The 19,780-nt window shown below is 43.7% G+C and overlaps 1 protein-coding gene across 2 annotated transcripts in view; it reads left to right on the plus strand.

Moving 5' to 3' along the window:
• Window positions 1–19,780, plus strand: part of GFRA1 (GDNF family receptor alpha 1) — a 458,805-nt gene that overhangs the window by 436,289 nt on the left and 2,736 nt on the right. For both annotated transcript variants that reach the window (XM_085603274.1, XM_085603275.1), the window contains one exon: window positions 18,391–18,444. In XM_085603274.1, coding sequence (XP_085459400.1) covers window positions 18,391–18,444 — 54 coding nt within the window. The remainder of the gene's footprint in view (window positions 1–18,390; window positions 18,445–19,780) is intronic.

Below are 19,780 nucleotides of genomic sequence, written 5' to 3' on the forward strand. Positions count from 1 at the left end.
GGGGACATGGGGGTTGGCCACAGGACCTGCGGTAAACCTCAGCCGCGCACAGCCAAAGGCCGTGCGCACGGTGGTTGTATTAACATACGGTAATTAGATTTCACTTTACGTAAATAAAAATACAAATTCACTGAAAAAACAAAGGTTACAGGGACGTTATAATTAGGTTGACGTTTTACCCACACAATACCATAGAAATTCAGCAGTTATAATAATACTATAGTAAAAGTTATACTTATTCGTGGCAGTCACCACTGGGTTTGTTAGACTTAGGATCGCCTTTCTATAGTAAATGGATTTTTTGATTTGCTTATAACTTTTGGGGTTGTTTGACGAATCTTCATTAAAATTACTTAAAACAGGTCTCCTCCACCTCAGCTCCTTTCTGGAAAGGTTTTGGGGTGTTCAACTAAGCGGGGGCTGAGAAAAAGGGCTTCCAACTTGCATTCTCCCCATGCAGTTTTCTGTGGGAAAATTGAAGTGTTACCGCAAAAATCGATGAACGGCTGTATACCACACAGTGGAAGATCTGTGAATCTGACAGATCTAAAGATAAGATATCTAAATATATATATATATCAGAGGACAAAGTTGGGATACCCTGACTCACTAAGCCTGTAAGGGGGAGATCCCTAAGGATAAAAACTTAATTTTAAAAACATTAAAAAATGTTACTGCATATTTTCAGAGGCTAAAAGGTAAAATTAATTATTTATGTACAGAGGGGCATGTGCCCACCCCTCCCCAAGTCTTTAAAATGCCCGGGGTCCCCATCCCACGGGGCTGAATACATATTTTGGATATGAGGGTCTGCAGCCCGATGTCTGAGCCCCACAAAGGCCCCGGGGACTCCATACCCCAGAGCCGAAGTTGGGGTGTGTGTGCCTGCCCTCCCTGAGCATTTAATAGGTGCTGGGGACTACATCCCCCAGGGCTCACTGTTTTTTGGGGTGGGGGTATAGGATGGCCATGGGAGTGCTCCATTTCCAGGGCCAGCTTTTGTTTTCTTGGAGGGGGTGTCAGCCCCCCCCCTTCTGACTCGAAAACCGGTCTGGGGGCCCTAACACCCAGGGCCCAAACAAAGCAGTGTCCCGGGAACCCCAGGACACTGCTTGTCCCTGCCCTGGAGTGTGCAGGCAGATAATGTAAATTTTATTTCCTGCCCTCACTCTCCCTAGCAGGGAACACAGCTTTGCTCCCACCCTAATTACTTCAAATATTACATCACCTATGATAGTTCTATGACATCACTGATAACATCAATGCAACATCCGAAATGGCTTAATTGATGACAATTCTCTGCATGATGGGGTCACAAGTTATAGCCACTTGAGATAACTGTAACTGGTGAATTTCAGTGGTTTTGTTCTTTTAAAATGTTATGTTTCAACTGATATTTTCCTATAACTATAACGTCCCTTTAACCTTTGTATTTGTTTCAGTGAATATATCTCTGAGGCATGCAGATGTAAGTCAGAAAATTGTATATCTGTACTTACTACTATATCCTTATCTTCAAGATGTTCTGGGTGCCGATATTTTGGCCATGATAGTTTGCACGTCAATATTTTGCACTCGATATTCTGACCTACAAGCTACCGAGAACTATTACCTGTGGGTCATGCATAGGCTGCAAGTGAGGTCTGTGCTTAAATGACTGGTTAGTCATTCTTAACGGGCGGGGCTTTTAAGTACATACACAAGACAAATAGCTTTAATTAGTACGGGGATTTGGAGATTGGTGGGTGGAATTCCATTCTGGGTCCACTATGATGGAGAACACCCGGTGTCGGATTCTTGCTGTATGGAATTTAAAGTTGTAGGATGAGGTTGGTGTATCAGGTAAGCATTGAGGTGTATTGATTTTTAATCGAAGTCGATGGAGTTTTCGCAGGAAGACAAGATGTGATATATTGCACTACCCCCATGATTATTCCGATGGTTGTGTTCAGACCTGCTGTTGGAGGTCTGATAAGGCATTTTAGGAGGCCTTTGACTAGAGCTTTTCAATAGTCAATGTGACTAGATCTTGCTCAACTAGGCGGAAAACATCATTATTGGTTGAGGACTTTATTTCTAACTAAAGAACTGGGTGCTCTTTGGTGTTGGAGTAAAAGGAAGCTGTCTGGAATGAACTTTAATATATAAAACAAGTGGTTCTGCCAGGAAAATGCAATTACTTTGATCAATGCAAATAATACAGGTTAAATTTTCAATTCTGTTTTGTAGACACGTGTGTTTTTTCACACTGGAAAAAACGGGGAAGAACACACCATACAAACAAGAAAAATTGCCAAAGATTCAATTATTTACTCAATTTGGTAATCATAACAAATAATAAATATGGCTGCCAAAAAGGTTTTTCAGTGATATGTTAGTGACTGTAGTGCAGGACAAGTGACATGTAGTGATTCATGTGATCAAGGTGCTATACAGATATGACAAACATAAGTGACATAAGCATAGTAGATTGTAGCTTATTCTTTACTGTCCACTAGGCATTTGACTGATGTAGGAACTTTTTGCTTTCCGCTTTTGGTAGATAAGCAGAAGCATTCTTTATGTATACCTGTTTGAAGGGATTGCTACCCCCATGTTGCACTTTGCATTGGTTGCATTCATCTTCACAACCACGGTTAAAGAGCACGTTAAAGGGACCACGCAGTGGAGAGAAAAAACAGTTATCGTTGCCCAGTCCTGGACTGCTAACAATAACTATCAATAGGCATTCTAGAATGTTCATTTGTTTGATGATGTCAGCTCAGAGTTTGTGATCATTTATGACATTGTTCAACTGCTGAAAAGGAGGTCTGTCGATTTGCTAAACACATACAGCTTGGAGATGTTAACAAACTGATACACAGAAATAGTTTGGTGAGAAGCTAGTTTATCACGTGGTTCCAGGTACAATTTGAGCAATGTTTGAAAAAAAGCTTATGTTGTTTTACAAGTTGCTTCCCTGAAAGAGAAAATTGAAGATCAGTCTTGGAGAGACAATCAAAACAGTTGCTAATAGCCATTTTGGGTGCAACGAGAGTCCGTATCACTGTATGCTTAATAATACTGGGGCCGTATTACGGGCATTTGCGCCCACTTTGCGCACCCCAGGACACTTTGTTATTACAGAACGGGCCGCAGACGCTTGTGCGTCCCCTTCTGTAATACGGATAGCGCTGGTGCACATAACGCGTCTGCACTATCATATGTGTGGACTTATAATATTAATACTCAATTGCTTTCAAACTTGCACCTGCATCTTTCAAAACTACATATTTTTACAAATGCCCCATTGTAAAAGTAGAGGTTAGTTAGAGACCTGAGCTGTAGTAACAATATAGTTATGACTCGTCTATAGAAATTTCATTTTAGGAAATTGATGAAGCGGTGTGTGTTCCCTCAAGCCTTCCAGAGGTTAACTACAAGTTGTGACACTGGGTACTTGTAATTAAGCTCAGTGAATTTTAGATATTGCCTTACATTTACATTGTTTTTAAGTTTTTTGATGCATTGGTATCTCATACTTAATAACTGTTGAGAAGCAGACATTTGACTTTGAGATAACAGTATATGTGTCTTTAGACCACGAACAGAGAAATCAGTCTCTACTGAGTAGCTCCTAATTCCCAATATCTGCTTAAAATTAGATTCCAGTTTAGTCTCCTGGTTCCATTTACCTTAAGGTACGACTTGATTTGGAATTCAGCCTTCATTCCCATCATACCACTGTCTTCCACTGTTTTTTTCTTGGACCAAAAACCAAATTCCCCAAATCTGGGAAATGTCTGATCTTCTTGAGATGAAGTTGCCACCCTGTAGACTTACTTTTGTGTGTCTTTCACCACATCAGGATATTCTCATTTTTAAATATCTCTGATTGTGAAGGTGTTTTCCACCATCTCTTTATAGGTGAGGCTTCTAGTATGAGGCCTGAGTGAAGGAGTGCACAGTACTGCATGAGCCGGTCTTTCTCTACGGCAGAAGTCCCTTCATGGCCATCATAATAGTAACTATTGTCTGCGAGGATGGTTGATAGCGTACATGAGCCAGAACATAAGAATGGCTATTAGACCTGGAAATCACTGAATTTATGAGTTCTTACTCCTGTTTTTTTACAGCACAATCGTTGACCACTGGGATTTGTCTTTAACTAAAGATCTTAGCAGTGGTATGGCCTGCTCTCCGCAGATTTGCTGACACAGTTCTGGCTTTTTCACACTCTGTCCCAGCAAATTTTAGTAAATTGAGCACATGCCCTGCTTTTCAGGGACAAGGGATGTTCCAGTGTAGGGTTAATTAGTAGCCCTTATCAGACAGAAATGTATTAATTCTGATGATACTATAAAGTGTAAATGTAAAAGTTGCATTTAATTTTCTTGTGATGCCTTATTAGCTATGTCGTCCCTGTTGGGGAGTGCTGTCACTTAAGTCACTGGTTGATCCTCAGCCAGTGCAGAATTGTAGCCCTACTTCTAAGTTTGTGGAATGTCATAGGTTTTGGTTTTCAAAATCTTCTCACCATTTCCAGCAGGAGCCTCAGCTGTTAACAATACTTAGTAGTGTTTGTGCTTTTCTTGTCCCTGTCCCTTCACTTACTGTAGCACCTGTCTCCTCCACCCCCGAACCACACTGTTATAATTAGATGCTCTCGCGAGACGGTAGAGAGCGACATTTTGACTACGGCTCGGCGGTTGGCATGGGGGTCTCTTTCATCTGCACTGCATGCTAATAAGGAGTGGGGGCCAAGTGTGCGGGACCTGCATTGATCAGCTGTGCTTGAAAATCCCTCAGTGCTGGATGCTTGAGTGACAGGCTGCTTTCAGCCTGGGGGGGGTGGGGATCGATTGAGGAACGCAGTCTGACTCCATCGCACATCCATAGGCAGTGGCGTCAGATGGCAAACACTCTCAGTAGAAGTCCTCAGGATAGAGGGACTCGCATACGCACCCTCCCCACCCAATGTTTTCAATGGGACTTAATGTTGCAATTGATACAGAACATAACCCTTGAAAAAGAAAAAATCAAACGCCCTTCAATTTATTTTAATTTCCATGAATAATTTTGTTATTGATAACGCATATTAACAAGTATAAAGAGGCAGTAAATGACCAGTAGGATTTTATTATACTTGTCACCTTTCAACTGGAAAGAGATGTGATACTTTGCAAGATCAATAGCCACAAAAGATCACAATTGCCGTCATCCCCAAAGGCTCATTAATTCAAATTGACTCGGTACCGGGAATTTTTACAGACGACTCGTAATGAGAGACAAAATGTCTTTGCTGAAAACCCCCTTTTTTGCTAAATAAGAAAAAACATTAGCAAAGCGAATAGGATTCGTCTACACAAGAGCTACTACTGACTTTGCCAATGTATTTTAGGCATGTAGTACATCAGCGTGGAAGGAGGAGAGCGAAGTGGAGTGGAATGGCGTGGAGTGGCGTACAACGGAGTGGAATGGCATACAATTGAGTGGAGTTTCATAGAATGGCGTACAATCAAGGGGAGTGGCATAGGGTAGAGTGCAGTGGTGTAGAGTGGTGCAGAGTAGAGTGTAGTGGTGTAGAGTAAAGTGGTGTAGAGTAGTGTGATGTGGCATAGAGTGCAGAGGCATGGTGTAGAGTGCAGGGGCATACAGTTGAATGGTGTAGAGTGCAGTGTGTACAGTGCAGTGTAGAGTGCAGTGGCATAGAATACAGTGGCATAGAGTAGAGTGGTGCAGCGTAGAGTGGCATAGGGTGTAGTGGCCCAAAATAGAATAGTGCAGAGTAGATTAGAGTGGTGTAGAGTGCATTGGTGTAGGGTAGAGTAGAGTGGTGTAGAACGGAGTGGCGTAGAGTTCAGTGGTGTAGAGTGCAGTGGCGTGGAGTAGAGTGGCAAAGAGGGGAGTACAGTAGAGTGGCATAGAGGGGAGTAGAGTGGGATAGAGTGCAGTTGTGCAGAGTAGAGTGCAGTGGTACAGAATAGAGTGCAGTGGCATAGAATGCAGTGGTGCTGAGAAGAGTAGAGTGAAGTACAGTGCAATGGCGTAGAGTGGTGTAGAGTACAGTGGTGCAGAGTAGAGTGCAGTGGCATAAAGTAGAGTGGTGCAGAGTGCAGTGGCGTAGAATAGACTGGTGCATAGTAGAGTATAGTGGTGCAGAGTAGAGTGACGTAGAGTGCAGTGGTGTAGACTAGAGTGGTGCGGAGGAGAGTGTAGTGACATAGATTAAAGAGCCGAGTGCAGTAGCATATAGTAGAGTGGTGCAGAGTAGAGTGCAGTGGTGCAGAGTACAGTGTAGGAGGTGGGAGGAAAAAGAAGCAACATAGAAAGGTGTGGGTGGAAGGGAATAGGAGCTGAAAACACAAGCAATCATATGGATTGCTTCAAGACAAAAAAAGTAGCTCCAAAAACGTCATTAGTGGATGGACATGAGTACTTGTTCCGTGCTCCAGGGGAGGGCCAAAGAAAATAAGGACATGATGCAGGCAGGCTGTGACAAACAGAATGAAGCAAATAAGAGCAACACTGAAACTGGTTTGCTGTGGACGGGCTGTAAGCTCACTGTATGGAAACAAAACACTTGCAGAGACAGCACATGCACAGTCCAGGCAAAACCTAACAAATGCCTTCACACAAAGATCAGTGCAGAAGAGAGGTTACCTGTAATGTTCCATGACTGAACCCTGGAGAATCCAGGCCTCTGTCACAGTGGTCATGTTTTTTATAGCCCCAGGAAGACACTTGTGATGTCACTGGAGAAGAGATCTCTGGTAAACCCTACCCGCTTTGTTAAATGGCCACTACCAGGTAAGGTAGTTATTGCAGTAATATGGGAGAATTTCATTAAAGGGTAGTTCTTATGAAGAGATCAATTTCCATAGTGCAGATCTTTAATAATGCTGCATAATGAAAAGCAGACATTAAAAACACGTCCCATCAACACCACGTGTAGGCCTGCTTTTTGGAACAATCTGCAGCGAGGAGGTGCTATGCCAAGCAACTAAAAGTTGCTTTGTTAAGTCTTCAGACACATGTCTTAATGTTGTCTTTCCTCCTTGCCCCCTTGGAACCTAATTCTGGATTCTTGGGTAAATATATTTCTTTGCTTTGAACCTGGTTTCGGCTCCAATACAAGGACCTTTGAAGCAAACTTACATTTTGCATTCTCTTGCTACCCTTCACTTAGCAGTAGAGCCTTTTTGGATGTCAGTTGTTGTAATGTGGCACCCTCTTGTAGTAGCCATTTTCGGTGACACTGCAATACATATGCAGTAGCCTTAATGTAGCTCCAGGCTCGCTCTAGTCCCTTGCCTGCTGAAACTGGAAGCACCTCAAAAGAGAAGGGCAGGAAGAGGGAAGTGGAAATCGATTCCCTATCAAAACTCTGACCCCACCTTAATGTTTATTATTCAGATATTTCCACTTATGTACTTATATTTCCATATCCAACCACTGTCAACAAAAGCAGCATTCCTCGCCCACGGGCCTGCACCTACCAAACAAAAATAAAAGAAAGCAGAGTGCCAACCGAGAACATCAGTGGTGGCTGGCATGGATCGTGGGTGGGGGGCGGTGAGGAGGGGGTAAAGAAAAAGATACTTACACTTCCATCCTCCTCATCTCTCCTCTCTGCCCGGAACAGGAAGCACCCAGGCTCCCATAACCAATCACAACGCTGCCACTGCTGTATGTTTACCTCACTCTTGGCCTACTTCGGTTTGGTGTATAGGGCTTTGCAGTGTGCATGTGTTATATATACATGTGCTGAGTGTGTGAGTGCCTGTGAATAGTACAACACATGGGAGGTGTAGTGCTGTGCAGTGCCTGTGTGTTTCATGCAAGTGCTGGATGTATGTGTGTCTGTGAATGGTACAATACATGGACGTTTCTGGGTTTTGTTTTTGGACACCCAGGGCTAACTGGAGTAACATGAGGAGGAAAAGGCATCTCACACATAGGCTTTTGGATTGCTGTTTTCCTGTGAGCTGGGTGGGACATACTGGAGGAAGGGAGAGCCAGGCTCTTCAGTACACTTCAAAGGTTGCTCTATGATTAAGTGAGAGGTCACTGGAAGGAGATGGGGCTGATAAGAGAATCATAAAGAGTGGGGCTGAGTCCCTGGGGTAACCTTTGGATACACATATCACTGTGGCTAACATCCAGGTGTGAACCTCTAGTTACTCCCATGTCCTGGGTTGTGGGCTATCTGATTTAGAGTCACTCCTGCTGTGACGGACTATTTTCTGGAGGAAGGGCATACAGAGGAAAACCCACTTCAAAAGGAAGCAGATCCCCAACACAAACTTCAAAGACGCAGACCCTAAATCACATTTGGGGTTTGGGAATGGAGTATAAGAAGGGGAGCCAAAGACCCCAAAAATGGTCAACTGTCAAGTAGTTAGTTGCGCAGCGCGAGGAGAAAAAGCTCTGCAAGACATCTGCCTATGACCAGGACTGAGGGCCACGGCATGCAATTCTCCCTGCTGGGTAAGGGGACACCACCCAGAGAATCCAAAAGCACATGCCTTGGTGCCTGGAGTGCCTGCCTGCTTGCCAAGACCAGTGTGCCCTGTGAGGAAGAGGAGGGTGTTGGAGGGAGGAGTTTCAATGGAGAATCCGGTTGCGTTGTTTCTCTCTGCGAGGTGTGAGGAATTGCTGCTGCACCAATCGGATCGTTGCCCATGTGTAGGGAGAAATCAGCAATCCTCGGATGCCAGGGGAGGGCTGCCATGAAGTGACCAATGGATATTACTGTACCGATCAGGCTGGAGCCCATGCGTAGTGGGGCATCGACATCCCCATATGCCAGGACACAAGACGAGCAGGTAGGGCGGAACGGACTCTCGGCGTCCTGCAAGTCGGAGATTGGAGCTTACTATGGACTCCTTATTTGCCCATCTAGCTACGGTTTTTCACAGACTGATTGTGAAGGTTTGCCTGTCTGGGGGGTGGAGGGCAGGTGAAGGGAGTCGGAAAGAGTAAAGTGGCAGACAGCTGCCTTGGTGGTCTCTGCTGCAGGTAGTTCAGGTGCCGAGCACGGCAGTTACACAGCACCAACCTAGCTTGAGGGGCAGCAGGGTATTGTCTGTATGTATAAAAATAAAAGGAGGGTAATTGGAGATGGTTCTATAATTCATATAGGAAGATGCACAAGGCAGAGATGCTGTGCAATTAATGGTGCTAAATGGAAGTTTGTGATAAGAACAGTAAACTTGCAGTTTTTTAAAAAAACAGGGTTACTGCTTGTTGCTGTACAAACATAAGTGGGCTAGCACTGAAGACTCGAGCCAGGTGCCTGGCTCTCACTCAACTCGAGGTCCTCTTGGACCTTCCAGCCCAAAATGAGCCACGTTTTCATGTGGTTTCTGACTGTCACCTATGCTCTTAACGTATATGTCTAGTATTTAAACCAAATCATTAACCTTTGATGTAAAACCAGTTAGAGAAACAAATAGCCATGTAGAGGCTGAATTGAAAAACGTAAAACCAGAAAGCCAGGAACCAATCCCGGCTTCCCTTTTTGGCCAAATAATGGGACCCTTTGCAAACATTTTATTTAACTGTGCTTCCTTTTTTTTCTTCATTATTACATATGAGAGCACCTTGAAATATGTAAATTCAGGATGTGCTCTCTGCAGGATGTGTTTGATTTGATCGTCTATAATGTTGCTTAATATAAAATCAGAAGCTAGGTCACATATGGGTACACATTACAACTGATATTCCTCTTAGTTCACTAATGACATTGTCATCAAGGAGGGATGAATAGTTTTTAAGATCATGTTTAAAGATATGAGTGAGTTCATTTGGACAGGCCACGTACACTCACCCACACTTCTCTTTTTGCTGGGCCGTACCCCATGTGCCCTCAGCAGTGCTGCGGCATAATGGATGCATTTGTATGCCTCCCTGAAGCAGGACATCCGGGTGTGCAGCATGCCACGTAGATTGAGCCCTTGCACTTGTCACGAACATGGTGGCGCGGACTGTAGCCAGAGCGATGGCACAGCCTGCGCTGCAGCAGCAGGGTCTGCTTCCCAGTCGGGTTTACTCCTTCAAGTGTTCTCATTTTCTTAGACCTTGTAGATCCAGGTCTGCCATGTGCACACCACCTACTACATTTCTCTAACGGATACTTTCCTTTGTATTTCTTTCATATATTTGGATGCCATGTTACTACTTGTTTCTCTTGAGATGCTTTGGTAGAGTTCCCATTAGGCTCTTAAGGGTACCTCTCCACTAACCCTTTGCATTGTGGGTGGCAAGGAGTGGATTGGTTTGTCCCCCCAGCTTGCTCCCACGTCTCGGTCATATAAGAGGAGAAAAAAATTGCTTGCTGGATTGGAAGTCACGGTCTTGGGAAATACCCTAAGAAAGATCCCTGCGAGGGCTGTAGCTGCTACCTTGACTGTGGGTTACACCAGAAATCAGAAAGGGCGACATGTGACTGCGCAACGTACATACATGACAACATTTTGAAAGTGGTAGGAGGTGGGTTTTGAAAAAATCGAGGGGATTGATTCTCCGCATTATTTAATTGAAGCAGAGGAGATTTTAGGAGGGAGACAGCTAAAATAAAGCCACTTGGGGCTTGAAAATCGGGATTTTCCTGCCGAATCGGGTATGTTAGAATGTGTGCTGAGAGGGACACTGAAATGGGCGAGGGCGCCGGAGGTCGTCGGCGACGTCTGAAGACACACAGCGACCCCCTGATCAGCCCAGCCTGTGACTGGAGAAGAGCAGGCCCTCCCAATTACAGTCCTTTGAAACGCAGTAAACAGTGTATCTCTGCCGCTAACAAGCAGACACTATTGAACCGTGTGATGGATGCAGTCTGCACTTAGGGAGGGTGAGTCTATTAACGCCAGCGGCAGCGCTCCTTCAGTGCGCGCGCACGGTGAGCAGCTCCCTCTGACTGACGGGCAGGAATGGCGCCCGCTTTTCTTGCCCTAAAGGCCTTCCTGCTTTTACACTTAGCTGTTTGTATTTTTCTGCTGGGGTAGCAGTCGTGGTAGAGAGAGAGAGATGTTTCCACGACCACCTTCTCCACAGATGGCTGGTGCACATGTATACTGTAGTGTGCTGTGCCATGTGCAAGGCGCGTTTGTAAAACTGTGCAGCTGCAGAGTCATAACTGTACTAGTGCCAGGGGCGTAGCTTCCATCGGTGCAACGGGTACAGTAGCACCGGGCCTCATGGGCCCATTGACTTCTGCCCTGCTCAATGCTGTGTTTATCATTCAGACAGCAGCCAGGGGCCCCATTTCCCTAGGTCTCGCCTGACCCAGCGCATGCGCTGGTTTGGCGAGACTTATCGAGAGGGCTCCAAAAAGTGCTAACAGGCCAGCCTAGAGCTACAGTGCATGTGCGCGGGTGCGCGCGCCGCGCTTTACCGCCATTTGATTGTGATCGCGATCACTTTCACTTTCGCGGCCGCAGGGCCGCTTTGCATAGCCAATAGGTCTCGCTTTTGAGACCTTATAAGTATTTAGTTATGCAACTGTTGCATGGCTAAACACTTATAAGGTCCCAAAGGCGAGACCTATTGGCTATGCCAATGCTTGTTTGCACTTGGGGCCATGATACCCTGGCTAGGCCACTGACTAGCGCTGCGGTACACAGCGGATCATCCTATCTAAACAGTTTTTTACTTAGCCTTCCTGAGAAAAACCTTTTAAATTCGATTCCCTTTCAAAACTTTAGCCCTGGAGAAGTGAGGAACAAGGGGGCGGGCGTACTAAAGTATGGTAATGTTATTAAAAAAAATGGAAAAATAAGCAAAAGACAGTATTTTGAAATAAAAACTCAAAACAGAAGATATTTCTGAAGTAATGTAGCGCCTGATTACGAGTTTAGCAGGTGGGATACTCCGTCACAAACATGTCAGATATCCCATTCACCTTATTACAAGCGCCACAGGATATAATAGAATTGTAATACGGTGAACAGGATATTCGTCACGTTTGTGACGGAGTATCACATCCGCCAAACTGGTAATCAGGCCCTTAATCTTGCATTTCAGTGTTGTTCAGCTATCTCTTAATGTTGATTGCATCAAACAGGGGCACATAAATGACATCTTTTCATAGCTGAGGAATGAGGCATCTAAGCAAGGTGGAATGCAGGGGTACTAGTTGGTGAACCCATTGAAATTACTGCAAATTAATCTTTTTTTTGAGGACGAGGAAGCGTTTCAGGGGGGTGAGCCCATTGAAGTTAATAACGGGGGGCATGTCTCTTATTTATAGGGTGAAGATAAGGCTAAGGAAATTGGCACCCTCCAAAAATAAGTGAGTCGAGAGGGACAGCCCTCTGCAACAAAGGCTGCACCCACGGGAGTAGAGTTAAAGCAGATATTGGTGCTTCTTTTCTTCTTTGTAACCAATGGCATAATGTGTAACCAATGGCATAATGTGTAACTAATGGCATAATGCAGGCCTCTGCTTCTCAGGGTTCCCCCAACACTTTTGGGGCCACCCAACCCTCAAGGTACTCCATTTTTCCCCATGTCCAATGAATATCAGTGAGATATGGGAGCATCAGGGCCTCTCTTCCCATTCTTGAGGGGGGCCCCATCATTTTACATTACACCACTGTTTGTAACCTTTTCGTTGTGTTTACAACACTTCATTCAACAAAGAACTGGTCAAGTAAAGCAGCTCCGAGATCAGCCTTCAGTCCATTCATGCTGCAGCAGCTCTGGGATCTGCTTATTTCTCCTCATAATGCAGCAGATCACAGATCTGTTATTTCAGTCTTAACAGGGAGCTTGCTATGAGCAGGAGATGACTTGCTCCACTATCACAAGGTGAGCTGGCATATTGCAGCCCACATCTCACCCCTTGCCCCGGGGCCATTTCTCGGAGGCTCCAAGAAGGCTGACTCCTCTGCCTATTTCTAAAAAGAAAAAAAAAAATCACAGTGAGCCCTCAGCTAACTCCAACCTACCCCCTACACTTCAACAGAACCCTCTCCTGCCACGGGGTATCAATCTGAGCACCCAAGGAATTTGAATTCTGGGCAGCTGTGCTCTAGGTGGGAGCTAGTGCCAACACGACCACCTCCTACCAGCCGTGCAGGTAAGAGCGGTGGGGCAGTGGGGTCGGGTGGGGGGGATTTCAACAGACGACCACAAGGGAAAATTAAATAAATAATTACTTTCCCTCATGGTCGTCTGTCGAAATCCCCCCCTCCCGGCCCCACCACTCTTATCTGCATGGGCCGTGGCTGCCTCCTACTCTACTTCCCCTCAACTGGATTGATGCCTTGAGGAAGACATCCAGGAAATGCCCCTGGTCAGACTTCCAGGCTATCTTTACGAGTACCGGAGCACTAGCCTTCCTACAGTCACTCTCGATGACACCCCATGGCTGCACTAATGGGCTTATTTACAAGCCCCTCACGGATGCTAGTACGTCACTTTTTCCCATATTAAAACTGACGCACTAGCGGCACAAAAGGCTTGTAAATAAGCCCCTAACTTTGTTAAAGTTTGTTTTAAGATTCCTTCCCTCCCAGAATTATCTACAGGAGCATCACAAACACGTTTACGTTTACCCAGAGGCTCAGCAGTCTAAATCACAAGGTGAAAGTTGGGGCAAATTAAGGAATGGCTGGAGGAAACCGGCTAGAAGCTAATCATATTCCTTTTTTTAATGTGTTCTTTGTTTGGTCCAACTTTTTGCTTCAGCGTGAGTTGGCAAATCTCCCTACAGAGCTTACACCTGCATATCTCATCAGCGCTCTCTTTGGGGAAAACAAAACCGATACAGCGAGAACCAGAAGGTTTCCCACCAGAGTGCGGGCGCTGCGTTACATCGCTGTTGATGACTCAGAAAATATTTTAACGCCATTAATATCCTGGATGGGCCTCTGCCCACTCGAGGCAGCACAATCAACACCAGCTAGCTAATGATGCAGGTTAGCTGCAAATGGGTGAAATGTAAACGCAACTATTTTTATCTTCAGAATCCTATAAAATACTATAACATAACAGATGTATTTGTAAAGCGCACGATTACCCGTAGGTGTCCTGGCGCTGAATAACAGATGTTATAGGAATCCTTTCATTCAGTATGCAAAGTAAATCATGATTTCTGTCTGGTTCAGTATTAATAGGCTGAGCACAGGGACTTTCAAATACTGCCAGCCAAATATTTACCTGTACGTTTTGAATCTCAGATAGTGTCACATCCTGAAAGACGTTCTGTTCTTGCTATTCTGCTCCCTCTGGAGTTCCCACACCTGCACCAGGATCTTGTACCAACCTGATATATTCTCTAGATTTTCTAGCCGGACACTCCGGCTCGCACAGGCTGTCCGATGCGTGCATCGTACTGGCTTGGTTGTAAATCGCATCCATTGCACGCCACGGTTAGCTTCCAACCGGGACGTACGGAGCGCTTCGGACCCGGAAACGACTCGGTCGGTGAATTTCATGTAGCTCGGATCGTACTTGCTCGCTCGTACAGCTGTACGAGTCGGCCGGAAAACACGCGTACGGCTCGTAGTTTTTCTGTCCGAACCCGATTCGGTGCCCTTCCGAGCGAGATCGGAATCGGCCCCTTGGTGTTTTGAGTGTGTCATCCAAATTGCTGAAGGATCTAGAGATTTTTTTGCCCCATGGCCGGGCACCAAATTATACATTCTCTAGATTTTCTAAAGGCATGAGTTGGTTTTCTAGATCCTGTGGCACTAAGGACTCAGTCAATCTGCAACCTGAATCAGAAAAACAGTTCTACTGTAACCATTCCTCAACTGACTCAGTCCTATTGGAGTGAGATGTGTTTCAGTTAATGATCCCATGAGACGTCACAGGGACAATTGGTAGAACCCCCAAACCTTATTTGTTTTAATATTAGCACACTCTAGAATACCAGAACATAAACGATCCATTTAAAGATTTACTTTAAATCAAAATCCTAGTCTATTGCACACAATATGAATAGTAACCATAATGAAGAAAAATAAAAGGGCAAACACAATGTTCATCAAAAATGTAAAGAAGAGGAAGCTGATTGCCGTCATAAGTCTATAGCAAAACTACTCTCATTCTGCTACTAGTAAGTGCTAATCTAATTCTCTCACAGCAGAAAAGAAAACATATTTGGGATTTTAGAGATGGTACATACAAACATACCAATTTGAACAAAGCGCTCTAGCTCCAATGAAATAGCAAGGGCTGCTATTCTTGCCAGAGGCCAGCTGCACTGATGCGTTAGCAGATGAGGGCTAAGTGCTTCCCATCCTGGTCGCCTTCAACTGAGAACAGTGATATGATTCTGTCCAGCCTGTCTCAATGTCACCTGGCTTGAAGATTCCCCTCTACCCTTCACTCTCTGTGTTCAACTTTTATAACATAATCTCATTGTTGTTAGAATGTCATGACTTCAATTATTTTCATTCTGTATTCTTTTGGATAACAACAATAATTGAAACACGTAATTGTCAACCTTCTGAACTCTTAGAAATAATAACAAGCTAATGTAAAGTGACAGAGTCAGCGTTTCAATTAAATAATGCAAATATATTCACATAAATTTGATCATGACAAAACTTAAATTAAACCATATATGTGTCATATTATCACACACATTAAGCACTTAGGTTGATTATCTGACACATGTAACTCAAGCAACGGGATACTCAGAATAGTAAAGACACAATATTCATAACGCATCTTTCAGCTTAGCCCAGTCGATGGTCCTCCTGGAGAATCCCCAAAGTAGTTGATCAGTGCTGGCCCATATTCAGGGGTTAATTTAAAGCTTGGCATTAAGGCTTGGCAGAGCAGAAGTATACCATGAATTGTCTGTTTTCATTGAGTTTCTTGGTGATTGCCAGCTTTTTCCACCAATTCTGGCTTGGAAGGAATGTTATTGTCTGCTGGGGCTTTGAAATTAAAATCATATGGCAAACAGATATAAACTATGTATGCCACGATATCCATCCTAAGGTGATTCCTAATGGCACTACCTTATTTAAGGGCCAAAGCTGTGCTCCTCGTCCATGGAGATACTTAACATCTCTAAGACACTCTCCTCTACTAAACATTCTGGCATTGGGCAAATCCTTCATAAAGGCTTTTTCCCTCAAGATGATTCTGGCATTCTTTGTAAGATATCCTCTAATGTTTTTTTAATAAACTTGCCTATGATGCTCTTAGTAAGCTAATCTTCCTGTGATAGATCCTCTCATGTTCCTCATAATTGAGACTCTTATGTCCTTTTAAAACACCCTCTTTTGCTCTTTGTAGGATAGCCTTTGATTTTCTTTGTATGATAGCCTCTATTATTGCTTGTAATGGAGCCTCAGATGTTGCTTGTAATAGAGTATGTTATTCTTTGTAAGATACCCTTTGATGTTTGATGAAACAGAGTCCATGATGTTCTTAGTAATACAGCCTCTAATATTCCTTGTAAGGTAGCCTATGCTTATCTTTGTAAGATAGCCTTGGATATTCCTTGAAATACAACCAGTGATGTCCCTTGTACTACGGCATCTATTGGTCTTTGCAAGATAACCCGTGATGTTCTATGTAAGATAGCCTCTGTTGGTCCATGAACTAGTGCCTCTGATGTTTTATGAAATAGACACTGATGTTCTTTGTGGGGTAGCCTCTAGTGCTCCTTGTAAGATGCACTCTGATGGTCCTTGTAAGAAAGACCATTATGCCCCTCTGTGATTCCCCTTGTAATTTAAGATTATATGTTCCCTGTAAGAGATCCTCTGATGCTCCTCAAAAGGTACTCCTCATTGATCCTTCTAAGATAGCTTCTCATGAAATAGACATTCTGGTTTTCTTTGGAAGAGAACCTCTGTTGTTATTGTAATAGAGACTCTGATGTTCTTTGTATATTAGCCTCTGAAGTTCCATGTAATAGAGACTATGATGCTCTTTGGAAGAAGGCCTCTTATGTTCCTCATATTAGAGCCTGATGTCCTATCTATGGTAGCCTCTGGTGTTCGTAGTAAGTGGGCCACTTTCACTCCTTGTTGTACTTTGTAAGATAGCCTCTGATATTTCTTGTAGGATAGCCTCTGCTATTTTTTTTAGTAGAGCCTCTGATGTTCCTTGTAATACATCCTCAAATGCTCTTTGTAAGATAAGGCTGTGTGTTGTTAGTAAGGTAGGATGCGAAGCTTCTTGTAAAATGCATTGTGATGTTCATTGTAAGAGGCACTTTGGTGGTCTTTGCAAAAAAGTCTATAATGTCCTTTGTAAATTAAGCACTGAAATGTCTTGTTAGAGACCCTCTGATGCTCCTTGAAAGGTACTCTCTGGTGTTCCCTCTAAGATAGCCTCTGGTGTTCCTTGTAACAGAGACTCTAATGTTCTTTAAATGACACCCTTTGATGTTTCTTTTAATAGAGACTTGTGTTCTTTGGAAGAAAGTCTCTGATGGTTCTTGTACAGAGACACTGTTGGTCTTTGAAGGAAAGCCTCTGTATTCCTATTAGAGTCTGGTGTTCTTTTTTACAAAAGTCTCAGTTGTTCCTTGTAATATGGCTTCTTGTGTTCCTTGTAAGATAGTCCCTGATATACACTGTAAGATAGCCTTGTAAGATAGCCACTGACGAGTCTTGTAGTAGAACCTGTAATGCAGTCTAATAATGTTCCTTGTAAGATAGGCTGTGATGTTCTTTGTAAGGTAGCCTTTGATGTCCCTTGTAAGATGCACGGTGATGTTTTTTGTTACAGGCACTCAGATGTCCATTTCAAGTTAACCTTTTACATTCCTAGTGTTAGCTCCTGAGATGCTCCCTAAAGGGTACCCACTGATGTTCCTTGTAAGATGGAATCTGATGTTCCAGCTAACAAAGACTCTGATGTTCTTTGGAAGAAAGCCTCTGATGTTCTTTGTAATTCGGGACTCTGATGTTCTTTCTACAGAGGACTTGGAATAAAGCCTTATGTTCTCTGTCAGATACTGTTGGATGATCCTTATAGGGCGCACTCGGCTGTTGCTTATGCCAAAGCCTGTGATGCCCCTTGTAAGTTAGCCTCTGATGTTCCTTGTTAAAGTTCCTCTGATGTTCCGTTTAATCTACCCTCAGCTATTCCTTCTAAGGTAGCCTTTGATGTTCAAGCTAGCCTTTGAAGCTAACCTGAGGTCCCTGTAAGATAGCCTCCTACATACCTTGTAATATTGTCTCTGGTGTTTTGAATATACAGGACCTCGAACCTGCTTCAGTTTTCTCTACCTTAATAAATTCTCTGAATGTGTTTTTGCGTCTGGTCAAGATGTGATAAAAAAGGGATGTTACAACGATACCATAGGGTCTTGGAAACCTTATGCAAAGTGTAACTATAAAATAAAGGCCTTTTCTTTTAAGTGGTGATGAAAAAATGCTGCATGACACACAACAGCTTTCTGCTAATTGTGACTCTTTTTTTAATTGTCTACAGGCACAGAAGCTGAAAGGCAACGATTCTTCAGAGGCAGAACTTTGTCTTTTGAAGGTAAGCGATGTTTCCAGTAAGAGAACCCAAAATGTCAGGGCTCTTGAAATAGATGAAGGAACAACTCCATTCGCGGTCTGCCAATCGTGATCTGAGGCTCTATGGTAGACAAGTGGAGACAATAATGCTGGCCCTTAAGGCATAACATCTAAATGAATACTTTGGCGCCATAAACATTTACATATTTGAGTAATGGATGAATAAGGGAGCAAACATGGATATTTTCATTTATTGCACAACTGCCAATGATTAAAGGGTTTAAATGGCAGAATGGGGAGACATAGGGAGTTGTCTGACTTACTGCAGCACATAAGCGAAAAACCAGGGACTGGAATTCACATTGAAATTGTAGTACAGTTACTGGGTAACTTCCAGTACCATTTCCTTACTTTTTAACTCCTCCCATGTGCCCTTTTGAAATGTTTTTAGGCTCAAGTGAGATGAACAAAATTCCCACAGGGATTTTTTGAGCAATACAATAAGTTGAGACAGGACCGCCTGCTTTGCTTGGGTGAGGCGGAACTTCCTGTTATTATATGGCAGGGCTGATTTGTGAAACGAGAGACGCGCCTGCACATTAAGTTTAATGCAAATGCAATACACATACTTGGAATGTGCCGTAATACATTTGTTCGTATTTGGGTCACTTGACACTGTTATCCTGGGAAAACAGTCTTAAGAACAGCTCGTCCACAAGAATGGCCTTTTTTTCTGATGGTTGGTACAGCTGTATCGTGGCTCTGTGTCAGGTGACGCATCAGTCAGTCCTGGCTTTCTACTCAGCAGCTCATTGCAATCTGAGACTTCGATTTATGCGTTGACCTACAAGTTCCAGTACGCATAGTGCCATTGGCTAGAAAAACAAGGCTGACTATGTAAAGCACTTGGCCACTTAACCGATGTAGTAGGGAACATAAGAGGCTGTTTACCCTGCAGTACCCTCTATATATGGAGAAAGCATGACTAGAAATCTATAGCAGCAAATGAGCAAATTATGAGGCAAGTGTGCATAGGGTCTGGTGTAAGAACCCTACAGAAGTATTAATAGTAAATGACTATTACATTATGAATTTGTTTGATAGCTGCTACCACTTCAATTCAATTGGTCCATGCTTTTAAGTTAAAATTATTCTGGGCACTGGAACATGTAGTTTTGATTTTCACATATATGGACCTATAATTCCCTTACTGAAGGGGGATATTAGCAAAAGCAATAGGACTGACAACAGGTGACGATTGTGCAATTGGTGCAGTTTGCACGTATTGAAGGTGGACTGCTTAAATACTAAAAATGTGCATTACATTTTATTAATGGCCTTGTGTCAGGAGCCTAACG

Source organism: Triturus cristatus, chromosome 1_2, assembly GCF_964204655.1.
Source record: "Triturus cristatus chromosome 1_2, aTriCri1.1, whole genome shotgun sequence".
NCBI classification, from domain to species: Eukaryota; Metazoa; Chordata; class Amphibia; order Caudata; family Salamandridae; genus Triturus; species Triturus cristatus.